The following is a 22,566-nucleotide window of genomic DNA, read 5'->3' on the forward strand; positions in this document are numbered from 1 at the left end:
CACCCAATATGTTAAAGGGATTATCTCATCTTCAACCTCTATCAAATTAGTTTCCTGGAGGTTTGGTGAGCTGGGCCGCCAAGACACCGCCTCCCAAACGTTTCACCTGTAGTGGACATTTGGGACATTCAGATGAATGGCCATCTTGTAATCCTTGGACAACCCAAGAAAGAATGAGCACTACTGATTTAAGGGTGGGGGGGATCTCTGCTCATGTTTTTAGTGGGGGTCTGCTCTATAAGCATAATAGGACTATTGGACCTTGTTGGGATGCGGCTATAAGAGAGATTACACATTAGAATTTAAAAATGCTAATAAATTTAGCCACATTAAAATGTTAATGGTTCCGTCCAAACCTCCAAACTATTTCCCTACGTAACACAATACTACTCTCTCAATTTCTAATGACTCTACAGAGGGAAAGCAAAAAGCAAAACTAGTAAACTTGCCTGAGCATCCTTGAATATATGGCAGAGGCTTGCAGATGTTGAGATAAAATGTTCTTTTACTTGCTTGATCAGAAGATGTATCAACTGCAATCCATGGTTCAACATCCCGACTAAGGTCACTTAGATCATATTCATTACCATCAGAATCTAAAATTACAACAAAAAAAAAGAGAAAATAATTTGACTGTCCCTGTAGTCTCTGAATTAAGTCACCAAACCCTGTTAACTTTATTTTCTTTTATTCATAACGCCCCATCAGCCCTTTGGAGCCATCTTTATGATTTGCTTGCATATACATCCTAGATTTCCTGCCAGCTCTCCTTCTGTATCTCTAGTCTACATTTCCCCAGACATGATGCTATTCCTGTCCGACAGCTATCACACTCCAATCACTCTGTGCACCATCCTGAGACTCCTATAAAGTCTCAAGATGGACAAATCTATGAACACACAAATGCTACTCTCCTGCAGTCAGTAATGATACCGGTGCCAACACTAGCACCACAGTGTCTCTGTGTACTACAAGTGGGTAATGAATCAAAGTATATTCATTACAATGCAATGTAGGACTGTGGAATGCCCAGCACCATCATTTGGCACCTTTGAACAAAGTTAGTAATTGATAAGATTACTTGTTCTATGTGGAGCCTGCAATGTCTCTGCGCTCTTCCAGCTCTCCTTCCCTGTACACATCCCCAGTTATTGTAAACTTGCAACGGATCACAGGTCACATACCCCATGACATGAACAATCAGGGCACACCGCAGGCCTGCTAACTAAACCGTTCAAAGCACAGGCAGAATATCTCTAAGTCGTGCCTGAAAGGACAGTAGCAGGAAGTAAGGCACTGGAGATCACATGCCCACATGTGACAGCTCAGAAACAGCAGAAATTTAATAGCAAGCAAATTATGAAGATTCTTAGCTTCTCAAAGTCTTTATAACACTTTAATAATCTGTGTGCATGAAGAAAACCTATAAGGCTGTGTGCACACGCTGCGGATTAGGTGCGGATTCATCCGCGCGGATTTTGTAAAATCCGCAGGTGAAGCCGCAGGTCAAAATACCTGCAGTTTTACCTGCGGATTGCTCTGCGGTTTTGCCCTGCGGTTTTTCATCTCCTCAATAGAGGAGATGGCAAACCGCAGGAGAATCCGCAGAAAGAATTGACATGTCAATTCTTTCTGCGGATTGAAAACCGCAGATAATCCGCGCGGAAAATTCCGCACCGTCTGCACTGCGGTTTTTGATTCCCATAGGGAATCATGGTACTGTACACCGCAGCAAAAACTGCTGTGGGTCCGCAGCGGCCAAAACCGCTGCGGAACCGCAGCAAAATCCGCAGCGTGTGCACACAGCTTTAAGCATTAAAGCAGATCTGTCTCCAGATCTCACAGTACAAAAAAAAAAAAAAAAAACTGTCTAAGACCTTGTGCACATAGTTTGAAAATCAATGCTCAGAAGGCTGTATAATCCTTTATGACCGTTTTGTAAGTAATATTAAATTAAGCATTTTTTATATTGGCTGCTCATTTTAATTTTAGGATTCTATGGCAATTCTAATTATCGATGTTCAATGCAAGTACACCAGCCTTATCAGGTACAAGACATCTATTTAATACTATATGCTGCTTGTATTGTTAAATCTGGTGACAGATCAGCTATTACATTATATAAAATAAAAAACTTAAAAGAGGTCTGTCCTCTAACCTGTAACTTGGCAGTCAACTGGGGCAGGGGAACAGGCCATGGCGGTTTCAAAATCAAAAAACGTGTGGTACAGATGTGTCTCAGAATTAATCTCTTCTCTGTTAAATAAAAGATGTCCTGGATATAGATCATCGTTGCACACAAAATTTATTGTAAATGTGTCTCCTGCTCCTGTAATATAGAAAGCGAAGGGTTTGTTAGAAAACAGTGATGTGAAACGGATTTGCCTAGGAGGCATTGGCTCGTTATTCCAGAAATGACAATTCAATTCAAACAAGTCTGTCGTCTGTACGGCCTAGTAGGGAAAATTAATGAATTTGCTCTAAAAAGGAATTTAGCCTGCCAGAGGGGTGTCCATGTCACAGAAAAGACCTAAAACACGTCCATTTTTAGAAATCCCAATGATTAATTGTTCAACCGATTCAGAAGATTATATGTGGCGCTTCACAACCCAACTTCAACCGTCGGCCATTAATCATTTTCCATCAATATATAAAGCTTGATTTTTTTTCCCTTTGCAGAATGTTTGATAGTTTATTAGAACACCGCACACAATATGATGTGTGTGTCCACTTTTATACAGTTAATACTGTAATTGAACATAGAGACCACCAAAACACAAGATTTTTTTCCAGAGAGCCACAAGTTCCACAATTTCCCAATAGCATTGAATCGTGTGTGTGTGTTGGTCATTATTGACTACAGAATCTAAGGGATGACTTGGTTTGGATCTAAGTTTTTCCATTCCTGTGTCCCTGTGATCTTTCTGATCTAACCGTACTTCAAGGAATATCTGGGTAATGCAATCTTTGGTGTTCATCACCTAATCTATAATATAAACTATGTAAGAACCATGTATTGTGTCTTATAGGGACGTTCACCATTGAATATTTTCCTTATACATTTACATGCAATATAAAAGAGGAGATACAATGTAAAGTGATGACATTTACTTCTAGAGGATATCGCCACCTGGTGGTCACTGTATATTTATGTGCATTTTCACTGACTGAATTGTGTGTTAGGGATACGTATTCCTATTTCTCTGAACTGAAGTGCGTACAATTTATTTCTAAACTGCATGCAAGGCAAAGATCAGTCTATGCAGTAGCAAAGCTGAGAAGATTGGGGCATCTGGGCACTGACTGACTGGTGAGATCCCCTTTTGCAGTTACAACAGATTCCACTCTTCTGGGAAGGCTTTCTACAAGATTTTTGGAGGTTGTCTGAGGGGGTTTTGGCCAATTCATCCAGAAGAGCATTTGTAAGGTCACACAGCAATATTAGGGAAAGAAGGTCTAGTTCACAATCTCCATTCTAGTTCCTCCTAAAGTTTTTCAGTGGGTTTGAGGTCAGGGATGTGTGGGGCCAGTCAACTTCTTCCGTATCAAACTCTCATCAACCATACCTTAATGGCATTTTATGGTTGGCACAATGCAGTCAGGCATGTAACGTTCTTCTGGCATTCAGTAAACCCAGACTCTTACATCTGACTACCATCCAGACACGCACGAGAGGTCACTGCAGAAAGTAAAGTTCCCTGCTTCGGGGGCCAGTGGGGTGTTATTACACCATTCCATCTGACACTTGGCACTGTGCTAGGTGATTTAAGGCATGCATGCAGTCACTCGGCCATAGAAACCCCATGCCATGAAGTTACTCTTACACGGTTCTGGTGCAGATGTTAATGCCCAAGGTGTTTTGAAGCTCTGCAGTTACTGAATCAGAATGTTGGTGACTGCTATACACTACAACCTCCTCAGCTTGGCGGACACGTTTTGTAACTCCATGTGTTCTACCACTTTGTAGCGGAGATCATGTGGTACCTTCCACTGATCAAAAATAACACTCATAGTAAATGGTGGAAGACACTTTTCTACAGCGGTGGCATTCTATCAGAGTAACACGTCCAAATCCAGTAAGCTCCTTAAAAGGATCCATTCTAGTTAGTAAAGGCAGACCGCATGGCTAGGGGCAAAATTTTATACACCTGTGACAATATTACTGAATGAATACCCCGACATCAACAAATAAGCAGTGCGTGTCAATACTTATGTCCATATAGTGTATCTGCTAGGGAACGTAGTGGGGAGAAACCTACAAGGGGAATGATCCCACTCACCTGTCTGCTCACCCTTGGTCCCACTATAGGTAAGCGTAATAGTGCCTTCTGATGCCAGATCAAGGGATTGGCTTAGCTTCACTGGTCTAGACACTAATTGGTTATCAATTTCACAACCGGCCGCTGGACTGTCCCCAATCTGGCCACAACCACTGACCGAACCACAAATATTCAGCTAGGGCAAGGGCACAAAAATACAAATCAAATATCAAATAAATAAATACAACATGAATTGATTAAAATTATTTTTATGTTTAGTGTTTGTTAAAGCTTAGAACAAACAATTAAGGAAATGCAATGAAATACAAAACAACCCCCTTATGCACCTAAAACAGTAGCAAGGAAAAACAGTTTCTTCACCCCAATTATAAAAATTAAATAGCTCTAATTTAAAGAGGTCGGCCACTTTCTCTTGATAGTGCAGCTTTCCTCACAAACCAACCAGCATTTCTGTCCATACAATGTTGGATGGCGGAGGAGCATGTGAGAAGACCAGTCCTTGAGCCTCCAGCCAGCACCACCAGCTTTCAAAAACTCTGTGGTGCTTAATCCGGAGTGAGCAAGGCTTGGTGAGGCTGAATAATGTATCACAACTTCCGCAGCAAAAGTGTTGTAGGGTACAACAGAAATGTAATCAGTCGCCAATGGAGTATGCTTCTTACACAGGTGCCTTCAGTCTTAATGTATCGGGGTCATTGATTTCCATGACAGATTTCTCTAGGCATCTTCAGGGCAGTGACGGAATGTGAAAAGCAACGACTACAGAATAGGAAGTGTCACCCTATTGTGAAGCTCAGTGACAGATTCCGCGTGTGACAGAAGTGATACCGGATAAGGGTTTCCATTTAATCAGCGAACAGAGACTTACACAGAAACTAAAGTTCTTACCTTATATGTTTTGCCATTGCCTTGTGCCAAGTATCCAGACTCGTTCTTCAAAGATTCAAAGTTGTACGTAAAGCCAGTGTTTGGGTTTTCTATTACACAGTCCTGCAGGTAAAAACACGGCTGAACTCCTCACGCCTACTCTAAGGATATGTGCAAATTGAGTCTTTTTGCAGAGTTTTTGGAGCAAGCCTTTATATGTTGAGTTATGAGGCTTTGGAGTGTTTCTGCACAGTCTCTGCTCCTACACCACCTCAAAAATCTCTGTGTGCACATACCCCAAGATAGGAAAATGGGAAGTTTTTTTTTTTAACATGCTTAGTCCTTACTTACCTCTTTTCCATGTATGTTTTTGATGACAGGGCAGGCAGCTTCTGTACTCCACACAAAAGTGGCGACACAGTTGTTATTAGAGATAAATCTAGGGCTGGTAAACTATTTAAAAAAAAATAAATTAAGAAATAATTGAGAAAAATTAATAACACCATTTAATATCTGAAGATCAAGAATTGTTTGATAGACCATATACTGGGGGGCGGACCTCTACTCAGCACTATGAAGCCAAAGAGGGGGTAACAAAGTATCAGTGGCTGCAGTATTAGACAGCAATTTGGCTTCACTGACATCCAAGCTGTACTAGATATTCATGATCGGCCCAACCTTTCAGAAACAGCTGATCACGGCGCTGACTGCCATGAGGAGCGTCTCTGATAGAAGTGCCCACAAAGACGATAACACCATGAAGGTTATTTTACGTGACAATTCACACACTTACCACAGCACCTTTTTCACATGTAAGATGCAATTGTGATGAATAGAAAACCTCGTTATTTTCTTCATCGATACATTTGGAGCCATTTGTGTACTCAATAAGGATTTTTCCACTGTCTTCTATAATGGGTTTCTTGATGGCCATACCAAGGTTGCTGATGGCTACGGTCTCATGACTTTTATCCTGCATTTAAGAGACACGGTAGAAAAATTGAATATGCTGTGATTAAAAGGAAGGGAAAACTGCGCAAGTGGCTAAATACTAGACATGCACTGAAATAGGTCATTTCAATGGGAAGCCAGAAGGATTGGGTATATTAAAGGGAAGTTATCAAAAAATCACATTGTTTAAGTCAGGTTTTAGTGTTTAATGTATTTTTTTTTGTTTTTTTCTTTACAAATTTTAAACTTTTTTTTTTAAATCATGGTCTATATTAAAACTCTTGCAATTTTCACACTGACCACTGGGGCTATCTATAATAATAAATGCCCTAACCAGCTTCCGGTTGTAACAACTTCCGTCCAGTTGTAACCGGTGACGTCACCACACACACACGCACATATTAACCCTCAACACACCACACCGCCTCAACACACACTCCTCTCACCTTTCACCTCCACTCATGTCCACCCACTCTTTCACTCCACATACGTTCCTTTCTCTCACTCCGTTTCTCATACTCACACCGTCATCGTCGCTGCCCCGACATCTTCCTCTGCCACCGCGATCCAGGATCCAGACGTTCTCCAGGCCGCCATGTTCTTGCGGGACGCCATCTTGGATGTCGTGAAATCCCGCGAGATTCAAGATGGCGTCGCCGCAACAATATGTCGCTGGCGTGGACGACATCGGGATCCAAAAAGATGGTGTCGGCGAAATCTCGCGAGATTACGCCGACGCCATTTTGGATCCCGATGTCGCCCATGCCAGCGACATGTTGTTGCGGCGACGCCATCTTGAATATCGCGGGACTTCACGACATCCAAGATGGCGTCCCGCAAGAATATGTCGCTGGCGTGGGCGACATCGGGATCCAAAATGGCGTCGGCGTAATCTTGCGAGATTTCGCCGACGCCATCTTTTTGGATCCCTATGTCGTCCACGCCAGCAACATGTTGTTGCGGCGACGCTATCTTGAATATCGCGGGATTTCACGAAATCCAAGATGGCGTCCCGCAAGAACATGTCGGCGGCCTGGAGAACGTCTGGATCCTGGATCGCGGCGGCGGGGGAAGATGTCGGGGCAGCGATGATGACGGTGTGAGTATGAGAAACGGAGTGAGAGAAAGGAACGTATGTGGAGTGAAAGAGTGAGTGGACATGAGTGGAGGTGAAAGGTGAGAGGAGTGTGTGTTGAGGCGGTGTGGTGTGTTGAGGGTTAACATGGCAAGAGGTGTTAACGACGTCCGCCGACGCCATCTTGCATTCGTGAAATTGCGTCATTTACCTCACGCCGACTTGCTGTGCGGACGCTTGGCATTGCCTGTACCACCATAACTACTGCTGCCTTGGTCCTATGCCTGTTTACTGCCGGTGTCTAATTACTGGACCAATTTGCCTGTACCGCCATAACTACTGCTGCCTTGCTCCTCTGCCGGTGTCTAATTACAGGACCAATTTGCCTCTACCGCCATAACTACTGCTGCCTTTGTCCTCTGCCAGTGTCTAATTACAGGGCCAATTTGCCTATACCGCCATAACTACTGCTGCCTTTGTCCTCTGCCAGTGTCTAATTACAGGGCCAATTTGCCTCTATCGCCATAACTACTGCTGCTTTGGTCATCTGCCTGTTTACTGCCGGTGTCTAATTACAAGGCCAATTTGCCTCTACCGCCATAACTACTGCTGCCTTGCTCCTCTGCCGGTGTCTAATTACAGGGCTAATTTGCCTCTACCGCCATAACTACTGCTGCCTTGCTCCTCTGCCGGTGTCTAATTACAGGGCTAATTTGCCTCTACCGCCATAACTACTGCTGCCTTGCTCCTCTGCCGGTGTCTAATTACAGGATCAATTTGCCTCTACCGCCATAACTACTGCTGCATTGCTCCTCTGCTGGTGTCTAATTACAGGGCCAATTTGCCAATACCGCCATAACTACTGCTGCCTTGCTCCTCTGCCGGTGTCTAATTACAGGGCCAATTTGCCTCTACCGCCATAACTACTGCTGCCTTGCTCCTCTGCCAGTGTCTAATTACAGGGCCAATTTGCCACTACCGCCATAACTACTGCTGCCTTGCTCCTCTGCCGGTGTCTAATTACAGGGCCATTTTGCCTCTACCGCCATAACTACTGCTGCCTTGCTCCTCTGCCGGTGTCTAATTACAGGGCCAATTTGCCTCTACCGCCATAACTACTGCTGCCTTGCTCCTCTGCCGGTGTCTAATTACAGGGCCAATTTGCCTCTACCGCCATAACTACTGCTGCCTTGCTCCTCTGCCGGTGTCTAACTACAGGGCCAATTTGCCACTACCACTTCATAACTACTGCTGGGCAATTACAGGGTCAATTAGTATCTGTTTACTCTACAATACTCCAGGACGCCATCTTCACTGCCAGATAACTGCCAAATAGACTCCTTTACCTGTGCCAACATGAGTCATAACAAAAAGTATGCCAATGCCAGTGAAAGGAAAGCAGCTTTAGCACTACGACAAAAACAACGCCGTGCTAATGAGACTCCTGAGGAAAAACACCATCGCCTTGAGAAGATTAAGGCTTATAAACGCCGTCGCCTCACACACGAATCCCCTAACTCTAAATCCATAAGATTGGCTGAGGAAGCCTCTGCACGCCGTCACCGCCGACAACAGACGGCCTCTTCCTCATCATTATTATTAGACTCACAACAGGATGCTTCCACATCAGCATGTGGAACAATTTACTGCTACACTTCATCCCATATGCCGTTCACTGACATAACTAATCAGCAATCTGTTTCTGCCCTATCAATACCACCATTCAATACCGATGCACAGTATGCCAATGCCAGTGAAAGGAAAGCAGCTTTAGCACTACGACAAAAACAACGCCGTGCTAATGAGACTCCTGAGGAAAAACAGCATCGACTTGACAAGATTAAGGCTTATAAACGCCGTCGTCTCACACACGAATCCCCTAACTCTAAATCTATTACATTGGCGAAGAAGCCTCTACACGCCATCACCGCCAACAACAGACGGCTTCTTCCTCATCATCTATAATAATAAATGCCCTAACCAGCTTCCGGTTGTAACAACTTCCGTCCAGTTGTAACCGGTGACGTCACCACACACACACGCACGTTAACCCTCAACACACCACACCGCCTCAACACACACTCCTCTCACCTTTCACCTCCACTCACGTCCACCCACTCTTTCACTCCACATACGTTCCTTTGTCCCACTCCGTTTCTCATACTCACATCGTCATCGTCGCTGCCCCGACATCTTCCTCCGCCGCCGCGATCCTGGATCCAGACGTTCTCCAGGCCGCCGACATGTTCTTGCGGCGACGCTATCTTGGATTTCGTGAAATCCCGCGAGATTCAAGATGGCGTCGCCGCAAGAACATGTCGCTGGCGTGGACGACTCGGGATCCAAAAAGATGGCGTCGGCGAAATCTCGCGAGATTACGCCGACGCCATTTTGGATCCCGATGTCGTCCACGCCGGCGACATGTTCTTGCTGCGATGCCATTTTGGATCGCCGAAATCCCGCGATAGTCAAGATGGCGTCGCCGCAAGAACATGTCGCCGGCGAGGACGATGTCGGGATCCAAAATGGCGTCGGCGAAAACTCGTGAGATTTCGCCGACGCCATTTTGGATCCCGACGTCGTCCACGCCGGCGACATGTTCTTCCGGTGACGCTATCTTGACTATCGCGGGATTTCACGATACTCAAGATGGCGTCGCCGCAAGAACATGTCGCCGGCGTGGACAACGTCTGGATCCAGGATGGCGCCGGTGGAAGATGATGTCGGGGATCGTGGAGCAGCGGCGATGACGGCGTGAGTATGAGAGACGGAGTGAGAGAAGGGGTCGTATGTGGAGTGAAAGAGTGAGTGGAGATGGTGAAAGGTGAGAGGAGTGTGTGTGTTGAGGGTTAACATGGCAAGAGGTGTGATGCTATCGCATCCTCCCGATGCGATAGCATCGGGCCATAATCTAGCCAGAATATAACACTAGAACGCATGTACATGGCCAAAATTGTGGATCTCAACCTCATCTATTGTATGGATATGTCTAATGAGTCTGTATCATGATGATGTGCGGGTGAGCAGGGTCATTGCCCATTGTGATCTGTGGACCTGGTGTCATTGTAATACGGCCTCTACTGAGAATAAAACTCCTGTTCCAGAACAGACAGGAATTAGGAGGCTAAAAAAGCACTAGTGGCTAGTGTGGGCATGCAGGGCGCAAGCCCAAGAAGCATGTGTTCTAGGTCTAGGCAGTGTCACCAAGGGCAAAATGAAGCATTATAGAAATGGTGGACGAATCAAGATAACTAAGGAATCCCTATTAGAAAATTAAAATATTGCTTTCTAAGCCAGAAAATTTTCATTATGCAAATAACAGTAGCAAAACGCAACTCTATATATACTTACAGATACTTTCTCATAACTCATTTGGCATACAGCAGCAAATGGGTCACATCCCTTTAGTGGAACCAATGACCGGCACACATTAATGTAATACTTTTTGTGAATCTCTTGTGTTTGATCCATGGCAAACCAGTTTGAAGAATGTTCTCCTTGTACTTTAGATAACCTGTTAAATGAGGGAAACCGATATAGCTGAAAGCGAGTCAGAACAGAGAGAGCGCTCAGTGTATCCCATGAATCCATTTTACACACGAGCCCTGAAACAGTTGTGTGGTCTGTTGCTATAGCAGAAATGTCACTGGGCCTCCCACCTCTCCAACTACTACAAGACCCCATTGCCCTCGCTAAGATTCTTAGCTGGTTCATTTTGACTTAGCTTCTTTTTTTTTTTTTTTTCACTTTTTTTGGGAGAACAGCAACATGCCAGACCGACAATTATGTGATAGTACTGTCCATCTGCTGCTGCTACCTTCTCTGTAATGGCTGCAGCTGTGACATCTCGGACTGTGCACATAACTGCTGCAGGCCATCACCAAGCTCAGCAGGTCTGCCGATGCAGACGACACAAGACATTGAGCTCAGTGACTGACTGCAGCGGTGATCTGTGCAACTGACCTGATGAAACTGCTGAAGCCGAAAACGGAAGAGACTGGAGCAGTGGCTGTGAACGGGGGCTGGACCTGGGGAGGGCGAGTACTAGCTGATTGTTATTTTACAATTTTACATGAGTGTTACCATTCAGAGACCACTTTTTTTGAAAAAAAAAAAATGAACAACCCGGTTAATAATGAAAAATTGCCTTAATATAATGAATTGATAAATATCCACTTCTTTACATATGCTAATCTTGTCTGTGGGGCATTAATTAGGTTAATTAAAATGGCTGCCGCAAAATTAATAAATTTATAATACCATACATCTGTCCTTTACAAGGAGCAGGATGGATTATGTCTGGACAGAAAGCTGGAGGCCGGTGTGAGCCCTCTGCACTGCTCTGGCTGATCGAGATAGAAAGTACAACTCCAAAATAATCCCCTAACACAGGGTTCCCCAACTCCAGTCCTCAAGGCCCACCAACAGGTCATGTTTTCAGGGTTTCCTTAGTATTGCCCAGGTGATAATTGCATCACCTGTACAATACAAGGGAAATCCTGAAAACATGACCTGTTGGTGGGCCTTGAGGACTGGAGTTGGGGAACCCTGCCCTAACAGACGGCATACAGATATCATGGCCTCACTTCTACGGACACGACAGTGTGAGCTCTGTTACTGAGCACCGCAGACACCTTTTCTCTCATGTATGTCGGGGATATTTACTCACGTGTCAGTCATGATCCCTCCTCTAGCTAGTGGTCTCTCAATGGAAGAGGCTCACATAGGCTGATAAGCTCACGTCCAAAGGAAGGACGGGCGCAGGGTGTATTAAGGTGCCTACTAGAGGGTTAACCCTGTTAAATCCCTCACAATGGCTCGAAGGATCAGCTAACCAGGTTGTGGGTGGTGAAACGGGGTTGAAGGAGATTGGGGAAGCTGGCCAGCGGGACGACAGGTAGAAATTTGTAGACCTCCTCCAGAGCCTGCACAGGAGCAGCACTATAGAGGTGAAAGTGCAGGTGAGAAATAGCTTATCTCTTAGGCCTGCTTCACACTTCAGTTTGAGAGAGAGAGAGAGAGAATGAATTTTCTTCCAGCAGTCAGAACAGATTCAGGGTTAAAAAGGGAAAATGCGGATCCGCAGGGCATAAAAACGTTACAGGCTCCGTTCGATGATCTCAGCGGACGGCAAAAATTTGGCGCATTCGCAAAAAAATGGATCCAACGGATGGCCATCCGTCAAGATCCACCGGTAATGCAACTCAGTGGGGAAAAAAACGGATCCGCCAAGCAAAATGGCGGATCTGTTTTTTTTGCAAAACGGCGGATTTTGACTGATGGTGACAAACGGAAAAAAAAAGATCAATATTTTTAAATTGAATATCACAGATTTAAAACAAGACTGTATAAAAAGAGATAAAATCTTGCGATCCCACCGTATCGTCACCCCTTTATAAATCACTGGTGAAGCCACATCTAGAACACAGGATCCAATTTTGGTCTCCACATTTTGAAAAGGATATTCAGAAGTTAGAATCAGTTCAAAGGCGGGCAACTAGATTATTACACGGGGTGGAAGACCTCCCATAAGAGGAGAGTTTGGAAAAGTTGGGCTTGTTTAGCTTAGAAAAAAAAAAAAAAAAGACACCTCACAGGAGATCTCATTTACATGTATGAATATATGTGTGGTCAGTACAAAACACTGTCACATGACTTATTCTTTCCAAAGACCATACTGAGAACTAGTGGGCACTCATTACGGGTGTAAGAAAGGTGATTCCGGCAGCTAATCAGGAAGGGGGTTCTCTACAGTCAGAGCAGTCAGACTGTGGAATGCCGACCACAAGAGGCAGTAATGGCAGACAATATAAAAAAGCGCTGGATGATTTCCTCAATACACATAACATTAGGGGTTATAGATAATTTAGCGACAAAAATGTATAATTAGTGGAGAAAAGTTAAAATTGATGGACCTAGGTCTTTTTTTCAACCTATTTAACTATATTTAGTGAGGGAAAAGGGGGAGGTTGACAGACCGTCAGACTAATCTGTTGATACCGGAGGGTTCAGTCGACTTTCGGTTAATGTGTACGCGGTTCTTACGACACCAGAGGTGGTACTCCCTTTGACAATGAGAAGAAAACAGTAAAACTGGAAATATGAGTTAGCTGGATAACAGTGCAAGATAGAATAAGTAAATAAGCAAGTTTGCAATGAATACATCATATACCTGCTTATCCCTATTTTTAACATGGTCATAACCTTACAATTGCCACTAAACAAGATGAGCAGATATAAAGAATGAAGTATATTTGTCAACTCATTTATAAGAAGGTACTTTTTATCATTTTACTTGATGGAAAACTGCTTTAATTATTAGATGGTCTGAATTATATTATTGATTTTCACATACCTGGAAAGATCATACTGTTCGTCATTTTCCTTGTTCACCACAACACAATCCACTGGTAAAGCCGGGCAGGCATATTTTGTATACCACTTGAAGTTATATGTATTGTTGTCTTCTTTCTAAATAGAAAAAACATTCTTTATGTATCAGTTTATCACTTAAGGTGTTTTCCAACCGCTTTATTTTAAATTTATTTTGTTTATGTGTGCGATTTTTAAAAATAAATAGTACATACAGTACCACACCTATGACTTCCCCTCCCCCTCTCCCAACACTCCTGTTGCACCGGTTGGGTTTTCCATTGGTCAAACTCCTATCATTCTCTTCCAGAGTTGTTGACACCTGGCCACTGTAGCCAATCAGTACCCCCGGTTGGCATTATAGCTGCCACCCTTGCTTGGATACAGCAGTCACAAGCAGACAACAGTGGCATGGGGTCCAGGTAATTATATGCTATTTATTTTATTTAGTGGACAATAGCATAATATGTAAATTAAAAGGGGGAAAAAAACACCTTCATCACTGATCATTTAGCATAGAAGGGTTATTCTGACTCATGGATATGTAGAACGTATGGTGCCTGGATAGACCTCTCTTTCTGGGCCCTTTCCGTATCGACCTGTACTCACGTTCATACCGATTAATCAGACAGCTTAACTCAGCCACGATCTCATGTAAGAAGACTCCAGGAAAAGAGGGATGCTTTAACTGAAATTCTTGTATTATGATGAAAGCAGCAGGTAAAAAGGAATATTCTTCAGAGGACATGTAAGAAGATGCATACAGATGGAGGGACGATCACAAAATGGAGAATAAGGGAGGGAACAAACATTCATCACAGGACTACAGGGAGAGAGTTGGGACAAAATACAGGGAAAGGCAAACTTCTGCCTAGCAACAAGGATACAACACAAGCAATGCAAATATTAAATGATTTCCCAAGTCGTGGGACATGACAAGGGTCAAGTTTCACCCCCTTAAGGACAGAGCAATATTTCAATTTTATCCTTTCATTTTTCCCTCCCCTTTTTCCAGAGGCGTAACTTGGTATGGCGGAACTAATTGTACTTTTGAATGACACCATCCATTTTACCTTGTATTTTACTGGAAAATGTGCAAAAAAATTCCAAGTGAAATAGAATTGTGAATAACGCAATTCCAATTACAATTAAAGCAATAACTTTAATATTTTATTTTAAGCTAAGTTTTGAAAAAATTTCAGAAATTGTTTAAAAAAAATTAGTCACAGTGTTGCCTCAAAACCCGTAACAAATTGCTGAAAAATGTTTGGTAGATGGAGCCGCTCGATGATTAATTTTTTGCATGGTGACCTGATGTTTTTCGCGGGAGCGTTACGTCTCGCGGTCATTCGCGCAAAGGATTACTGGGACCGGAAGATGCCAGGAGTGTGGAGAGAGAGGCGGGAAGGCTGCGCGGGACGCCGGAAAGTGAGAACAACAATATTTTTTAATTGTTTTATTATTTTTTTACATCCCATCTTTTACTACTGATGATGCATAGGCAGCCTCAGTAGTGAAAAGTTGGTCACACTAGTCAAACACTATGTTTGATGAGTGTGACCAACCTGTCAATCAGTTCTCCAAGCGATGCTCAAGATCGCTTGGAAAACGCTAGCATTCTGCAAGCTAATTATGCTTGCAAATCGCTAGTTTTTCCGTGGGAAAATCGCGGGAATTTAAAATGCGATTTTCCCGCGGAATGGAATTCCGGAATTCTCGCGGTAACTTCCGCGGGAGTTCCGCTACGTGTGAATGTAGCCTAAGGGGTAAATGGAGTTATGAATCACGTCACGCTAAGGCATAGGCCACCAGCTGCCCATTATTTTTTATAATAATCAGTGGCTGACAATAGACATGAGCGAATATCGTCAGCTCCCTCCTTATTCGGCTTGCTAACAGAGCTTACTGAATAGCTGCATCGGGAACCTGGATACCTGGAGTGCTCCCGATAATCAGCTGTTCAGTGCCGCAGCTGCAGGTGTCGCGGCTGTGTGACAGTCTCAAACAGGCTCTATGTGCATGTGTTGTGAACTTGTGACTGTCACACAGCCGTGACACATGCAGCTGCGGGGCTGAACAGCTGATTATCGGGAGCTCTCCAGGTATCCGGGTTCCAGCAGCTTATCAGTAAGCTCTATTAGCAAGCTGAATACAGCTCCCGTTACACATAACGATGTCCCAGCAATCCCACCAACGATCCGACTTGATGGGATCGCTGGGACATCGTTAGGCTGATCTATGGTGAGCTGTCACAGCGATCAGGTCCAGTGAGCAAGCTGGTTTCTAATGTAAACATCGGGTATCTAGGAGCCGCGCGACTCCTAGATACCCACTGTTTACCTTGGAAACCAGCGTGTACGCCGGTTTCCAAGGTAAACAGCGGGTATCCAGGAACCGCGGCTACTGGATACCCGATGTTTACATTAGAAACCAGCGTCGCTGATCGCTGGTCTCTCGCTGCCACATGCAGTGATGCACGCTGGCCAGTGGGAGACCAGCGATAGAAAAACGGCCTAGGCCGCTCGAGCACGATCAGTGATAACCGGCAGGGGATCCGGTCACTGATCCTCGTCACACACAGCGATCTCGCTGGCGAGATCGCTGATGTGTCACAAAATCAGCGATCTCGCTAGCGAGATCGCTGTGTGTGACGGGGCCTTAAGGAGGGAGAAAACTATATTCGCTCATGCGTAATTGACAATCCATAGACATATTCAGGACCGAAGAACATATTGGCATTTGTGGGTAAAATAGCAAAACTATTGGAGGCTGCCAAGCCACAGGAACACAATATCTCCCCGAATTAAGGATATATATATATCAAATTCATATTTGGTGTGGATAGAATGCTTGAAGTGTGTGTGTTACGATGATGGCCAAATTGTTTCCTTAGAAGATTCCGGAGGGAAAATAAAACCCACAGTAGAAATTAAGGCCAAAACTAGGTTTAAATTGCATCTAATCAGGCATCGTTCTCTTACTTCGGCAGATACTCGTATGAGTGAAGAGTATGACAAGTCCCTTTATAAACATCTCATCTACAGAATATCAATGACAGACCCCAGGAGCAACAACATGCATTGCAAATGTGTTCGTATTTGCTGCGCTGTTTTCTGCCGTGGTAACAGCTCTAAGATCCAAATAGGCAAGTCACATCTGTAATTCATCCCTTATATTTTATACCATCTTTGCTTGTATGTATGTCTTTGTTTCATTTTTTTTACCTTTATTAAAGCACAGTTTCTTCTTGTATATTAAATTTAAAATGTAATTAAGTTTGTCCTTTCCTGCCCTAAACAATTCCACAAACCCTGAAACGAGGGTGAGTATAGAATGTTTGTTACACCTGTGTATGGCAGAGAGCAAAAAAAAGTACCTGTCAGGCACTCGGGAAAGCAAGGCGGCATGTGTGCTAGCATGCCACAGTGCAGGGGTCTCATAGCTATTCAAAACCGTGAAAGATGGCAGCAAAACGTGTAGAGTGGAGGTGTGAACTGACTGGGGTGCGCTTAGCTCTTTGACAGCCTATAGTGAGTGGACGAGTGAGTGAGTACGAGTAGCGGAGCCCCCTGTGCAGCAGCAAGAAGTATTCATGGCAGAAAGGCACAGGCACGGAAGTTCCTTGTAAAGCAGCTCCAAGGAAACAACTCAGGACAAGCTGCATTACAAGGCAAAAGGTGCCTTCATAATGCGCTTAGTTACATGCTCAGTGGCCCAGTTGGGGCATACGGCCGAATGCTCCGCAAAATGGGATTCGAACATATGCACAGATGGGACCATAGACTATAATGGTGCTGGCAGAGCGAACATGCGCTCTGACGTGCATCATTTTCGGACGTGAATGCCTACTGGAGATGGACACAGTCTACTACATCTGAATATCCGCCTCCAGTGGGCATACACACCTGAAACTGATGTACATCAGAGCACATATTGGCTCTGCTGGCACAATTATAATCTATTGCCCCGTCAACCTACATGTCAGACAACTGTTTTGAAGGGGTTTCAGTCTTAAACCCAAACGGAGCGACTGAACAGGGGCCTCAACGCACCCTAATCCTTTCATATAGACAAGCAGTTGTGCCCATGTAAGCAATGAAGCCTACAAACCCTTAATTGTGCTGATCAGCAGGAGTCTAACCTTACTAATTAACACTATTAGCTTAATGCTATGTTCACAGGATCGTATTTTCAGTCCAAATGCGGTCATTTTTTTTTTCACAGACAATGTTATTCAATATGGCTGCTAAAGATCATATTCAAGTTTATAAGTGCGCAAAAAAAAAAAAGATGGCAATAAAGATGAAATAACATTGATTTTTTTTCTGGATGAAAGACAATTTTTTTTAATACTCACAAGAGCCTAATCTAAGGAGTTAATGTTATCCTGGAGAAAAACCCATTTAAGTAAACCTTAAGGTTATTATAGACATCCTATTGAAATCTTTGCTGACAATTTCAGTTGCTAAACAACTTTTTCAGAAGATTGTACCTGATATTCTGGCTGACCAATATCTACACTTCTGTCACATAGAAACGTTATCAGAGATGAGCGAGGGGTTTTCTTTTCGTCATTATAGGCAGTTCCATCAGTGTAGCTGAGCTGGATCATTCCATCATAGTAGGAAAGCTTAGAGTTACCAACACCAAGGTTCCAATGATCATTGCTCCTGAGAAGGAAAAATGGACAGCAGAGGTTTTATTGCTCTACAATCATACTATCATTATTAAAAGTGCTCTCCAGGACTTCTAAATTAATGGCTTATCCTTATAGGGAATCTGTCACCTATTTTTTCGCATATAAGATGCGGCCACCGCCATCAGTGGCTTATCTACAGCATTCTGTAATGCTGTAAATAAGCCCCCGATGTAACCTGAAAGAAAAGAAAAACGAGTTATATTATACTCACCGGGGGTGTGGTCCGGTCGGGGTCCGATGCCTCCCATCTTCTACCGAAGACGTCCTCTTCTTTGCTTCCCGTCGCTGCTCCGGCGCAGGCGTACTGCTCTGCCCTGTTGAGGGCAGAGCAGAGTACTACTGCAGTGCGCAAGCGCCAGACCTCTCTGAACTTTCCCAGTGCCTGCGCATTGCAGTACTCTTACTGCCCTCAACAGGGCGCCGGAGCTGCAACGGGAAGCAAAGAAGAGGACGTCATCGCTAGAAGATGGGAGACGCCGGACCCGGACCCATTGCTGTAGATAAGCACCTGATGGCGGTGGCCTCATCTTATATGTGAAAAAATAGGTGACAGATTCCCTTTAAGGGCCTCATATATATTACTAACGCTGACTGAACCTGCCAACATCAATGGATGTGGCTGACACTCTAATGTACATAGGCACGCCAGCCAACATGTTGATTAGGCATGTCCAGTTTCAGACTGCCGATTGCTTTTTCTCCCAAGTGTAAACTGCCATCAGAGCTACCCGTCAGCAGCTTTCTCACGGAGAACACAGGCGTGCTTGGCTCAACGGGCACTCGTGTGTATGGGAGGGACCGCAGCAATACCTGTCAGACAAATTATCGGCCAAAGCATCGTTCAGCTGACAGCCATGTTTAGTGAGAGGGTCTGACTAATTAAAGGGGCTACTCTAGTCCATTCATTGTTTACTTGGCATAGTTCTGTAGTCTTGCAAGTGGCTGTGCTTGATATTTTTCTCAGTCACTGATCCACTAATAAAACAATGTGCTGTTTCTGATAAACTATGCCCCGTCAATCAAATGGGAAATTAGATGACCGTCAGCCCCCACAACCATGAAAGCCCATCAATTTTGTATACTTAGAAAAACATAGCAAGCTATAGTACAGCAATAGGCTTACGCTTTATCCACTTGACAAGCTCCAGAGTTGGGTTCACAAAGTTGCTGGGTTACATTGCCACAAACATTTATATAGAAACTGTACAGGTCAGTAACAATCTTGTAGGCTGAAGTTTTAATTGTCAGCGGTGACAGATCAAAGTAAAAACCTGCAAAATAAAAAACGAAATTCCATATCTGAACATTACTTCATATAATCGTGGACAGGAGGTTCTAGTAACTTTCTATTATGTTGCTTCAAATAAAGCCAAAGCCCTATATCAATAGAAATATGTTCATTTACAATGCTTTTTGTGTACCAGCATAAATACTTTATTGAAGACTATTGAAATCATTCTCTGGTCCTAGGATACAACCGGGAGATTTAGTCTCCTACTACAAGGAGTATTGCCCCCGCGGCTATTACGCGGTAGCCGTCACCGCCTACCCTGAGGGGTACAAGCCTCCATAAAAGGACAAGGACTCCTGGGTCTCAGACATCAGGGACACTCGAGGCCCAGAGGTATTTTTGGCATCCCAGAGACTCCACGGCTGTGGAGTCCCACTGTTATGGCGAGACATCGGCCGCCAGGAGGTGGCCCGGAGTACCTACTGTTTTGGACTGCCGGGACTGCGGTGCACTGTTGCACTGATAGGGGACTGTTCCGCGTCCCCATGGGGAGCATATCCTCTGGTGTAGCAGGGATGCCTTATGATAGTGTTTTACTTAAAGGAAGGGGGAGCACCCCTGTCCTCATTTGTTTAATGTTATTTTTGTTTGTTTTTATTATTGTTTGTTTGTCTGGAGTGTATTGTTTTGTTAGCAAGAAAAAGGTAAAATGCTAAAGAAAAAAATGTTTTGGAAACAAAAGAAAAGAAAAAAACCGTATTACAGCCAATTTGAAAAAAGTGGTAGTGAATTTGAAATGTTAAAATGTTATTGCTATTTAAAAAAAAAAAAGTGTATTCAGCAGGTCCTGGGTATGGAGAGTATGACGACCACGACTTGTCCAGGTTGACAGGACGACGGGACAAGACACAGGGGTCTGTGTGACACAGGGGTCTGTGTGACACAGGGGTCTGTGTGACACAGGGGTCTGTGTGACACAGGGGTCTGTGTGACCCAGATGCCGACCATGTCAGTGATAGGTTCTTGACACCACTTTCATCCCAGGACGAGATTGTCGAGGATGACAATGGTCAAAGGAAGGGAGAATTTGGGGAGGTTGACCTGACAGGGACAATCAGATCGATGAAAAAGGGTGTCATAATGAGAGTGACCATTAGAGGGCAGTGAGGAGCTTGCAAAGGGTGGTTATGTAGCTGTCAAGAGAGTGTTACATAACTGCCAGAGGTCAAGGTCACTCTCATTGGTCAAGAGGTGCCTGTCAGATGACAGTGGGCGGGGCTACCTGGGCTGAGAGTATAAATCCTGAGATAAGCTTCTAGAAGCTTCAGTCAGCCCAGGGAGCTCACTAGAGAGGAGGACCTGCTGTAGGGAGGAAAGTGGAATACCCCTAATAGAGAGTAACTGACGGTGGAGACGGTCACGGGGGGGTTGACCCATAGTGTGGTGGCAGCAGATAGTTACACTTGGAGAGTGAAGACTACAGTGTACTCTGGTCGGTGAAGTGCTGTGGTGAAGGTGCTTAGAGCAGCCACAGCAAAGAGAACCGCAGGGGACACCACAACGTTGACACACAGACAGAAAAAGAAGGTACCCGGGTCTGTTTGAAGAACAATTCCCAAGGAGTCCTGTCATGGTCTGTGGAAGTTCTTGAGGAAGTCGGCGAATAAAACAAAGACCTGTTGAATACGCTTTCCTGGCTCAGTCTCCAGTCTGTCTGCGCCCAGAGGTGGGTCACCCCCCACCCCCCTGCCCTGTAGCATCATTACCACCCCAGCATCACAGCACACCTTCCCCGCCTTCCATCTTCAGCAACACCTGAAGGCCAGCTCCTGCCCCTGCCTCAGCCACTGACCCTACAAATGCGTGCTGGCCAGAAAACAGCCCAGGATGATCCTGCACGATCAGCGATACCAGGCAGGGGGGCCGGTCGCTGATGCGTGCCACACACAGCGAGATCGCTGTGGCGTCACAAAATCAGCGATCTCGCTGTGTGTGATGGGGCCTTTACCTCAGCACCCCTGGTATCTCCAGTATTAGATCAGATATGGCTGACAGCAGTGTGAGCCTGCTCTTAGGGCCCCGTCACACACAGCGATCTCACTAGCGAGATCGCTGATTGTGACACGCCAGCGAGATCGCTGTGTGTGACGGGGATCAGCGACCGGCCCCCCTGCCGATTATCGCTGATCGTGCTCGAGCGGCCTGGGCCATTTTTCGATCGCTGGTCTCCCGCTGCCCAGCACGCATCGCTGCGTGTGGCAGCGAGAGACCAGCTATCAGCGACGCTGGTTTCTAATGTTAACGTCGGGTATCCAGGAGCCGCGGCTCCTGGATACCCGCTGTTTATCTTGGAAACCGGCGTACACGCTGGTTTCCAAGGTAAACAGCGGGTATCCAGGAGTCACGCAGCTCCTAGATACCCGATGTTTACCTTGGAAACCAGCGTGTACGCCGGTTTCTAATGTAAACAGCGGGTATCCAGGAGCCGCGGCTCCTGGATGCCCGATGTTTACATTAGAAACCAGCATCCAGCGTCGCTGGTCCTGATCGCTGGGGCTGTCTATGTGACAGCTCACCAGCGATCAGCCTAACAATGTCCCAGCGATCCCACAATGTCAGATCGTTGGTGGGATCACTGGGACATCGTTATGTGTAACGGGGGCTTTACCTCAGCACCCTGGTATCTGCAGTATTAGATCAGATATGGCTGGCAGCAGTGTGAGCCTCCTCTTACCTCAGCACCCCTGGTATCTCAAATATTAGATCAGATATGGTGGACAGCAGCATGAGCCTCCTCTTACCTCAGCACCCCTAGTATCTCGAGTATTAGATTAGACACAAGGTGGACAGCAGTGTGAACAAGCCTCTTACCTCACCGCCCCCGCTAGCTCCAGTGTTATAAATCTACTTCAGCAAGTTTAAACAATTAAACATGACTAGCAGAACTGCATTTTTGATACATTTTCTTAAAAAATTAAGTTTTAAAAATGGTCCATATTTCCATTTACTGAGACCCATAACTTTTTTTATTTGCTATGAGCTTTTCTTCTGTGGGTGAATGGTAATTTGAAGTTTTTAATGGTTTTAGAGT

The 22,566-nt window shown here is 44.8% G+C and overlaps 1 protein-coding gene across 1 annotated transcript in view; it reads right to left on the bottom strand.

Moving 5' to 3' along the window:
• IGF2R (insulin like growth factor 2 receptor) overlaps positions 1–22,566 on the bottom strand; it is a 298,648-nt gene that overhangs the window by 124,883 nt on the left and 151,199 nt on the right. Inside the window, exons 15-24 of the mRNA XM_073557714.1 lie at positions 19,368–19,515; positions 18,038–18,215; positions 13,529–13,644; positions 10,525–10,687; positions 5,941–6,120; positions 5,499–5,600; positions 5,169–5,270; positions 4,281–4,455; positions 2,159–2,329; positions 450–596 (exon numbers count right to left, since the gene is read on the bottom strand). Coding sequence (XP_073413815.1) covers positions 450–596; positions 2,159–2,329; positions 4,281–4,455; positions 5,169–5,270; positions 5,499–5,600; positions 5,941–6,120; positions 10,525–10,687; positions 13,529–13,644; positions 18,038–18,215; positions 19,368–19,515 — 1,482 coding nt within the window. The remainder of the gene's footprint in view (positions 1–449; positions 597–2,158; positions 2,330–4,280; positions 4,456–5,168; positions 5,271–5,498; positions 5,601–5,940; positions 6,121–10,524; positions 10,688–13,528; positions 13,645–18,037; positions 18,216–19,367; positions 19,516–22,566) is intronic.

Source organism: Dendrobates tinctorius, unplaced genomic scaffold, assembly GCF_039654945.1.
Source record: "Dendrobates tinctorius isolate UK_male_01 unplaced genomic scaffold, ASM3965494v1 ptg000250l, whole genome shotgun sequence".
NCBI classification, from domain to species: domain Eukaryota; kingdom Metazoa; phylum Chordata; class Amphibia; order Anura; family Dendrobatidae; genus Dendrobates; species Dendrobates tinctorius.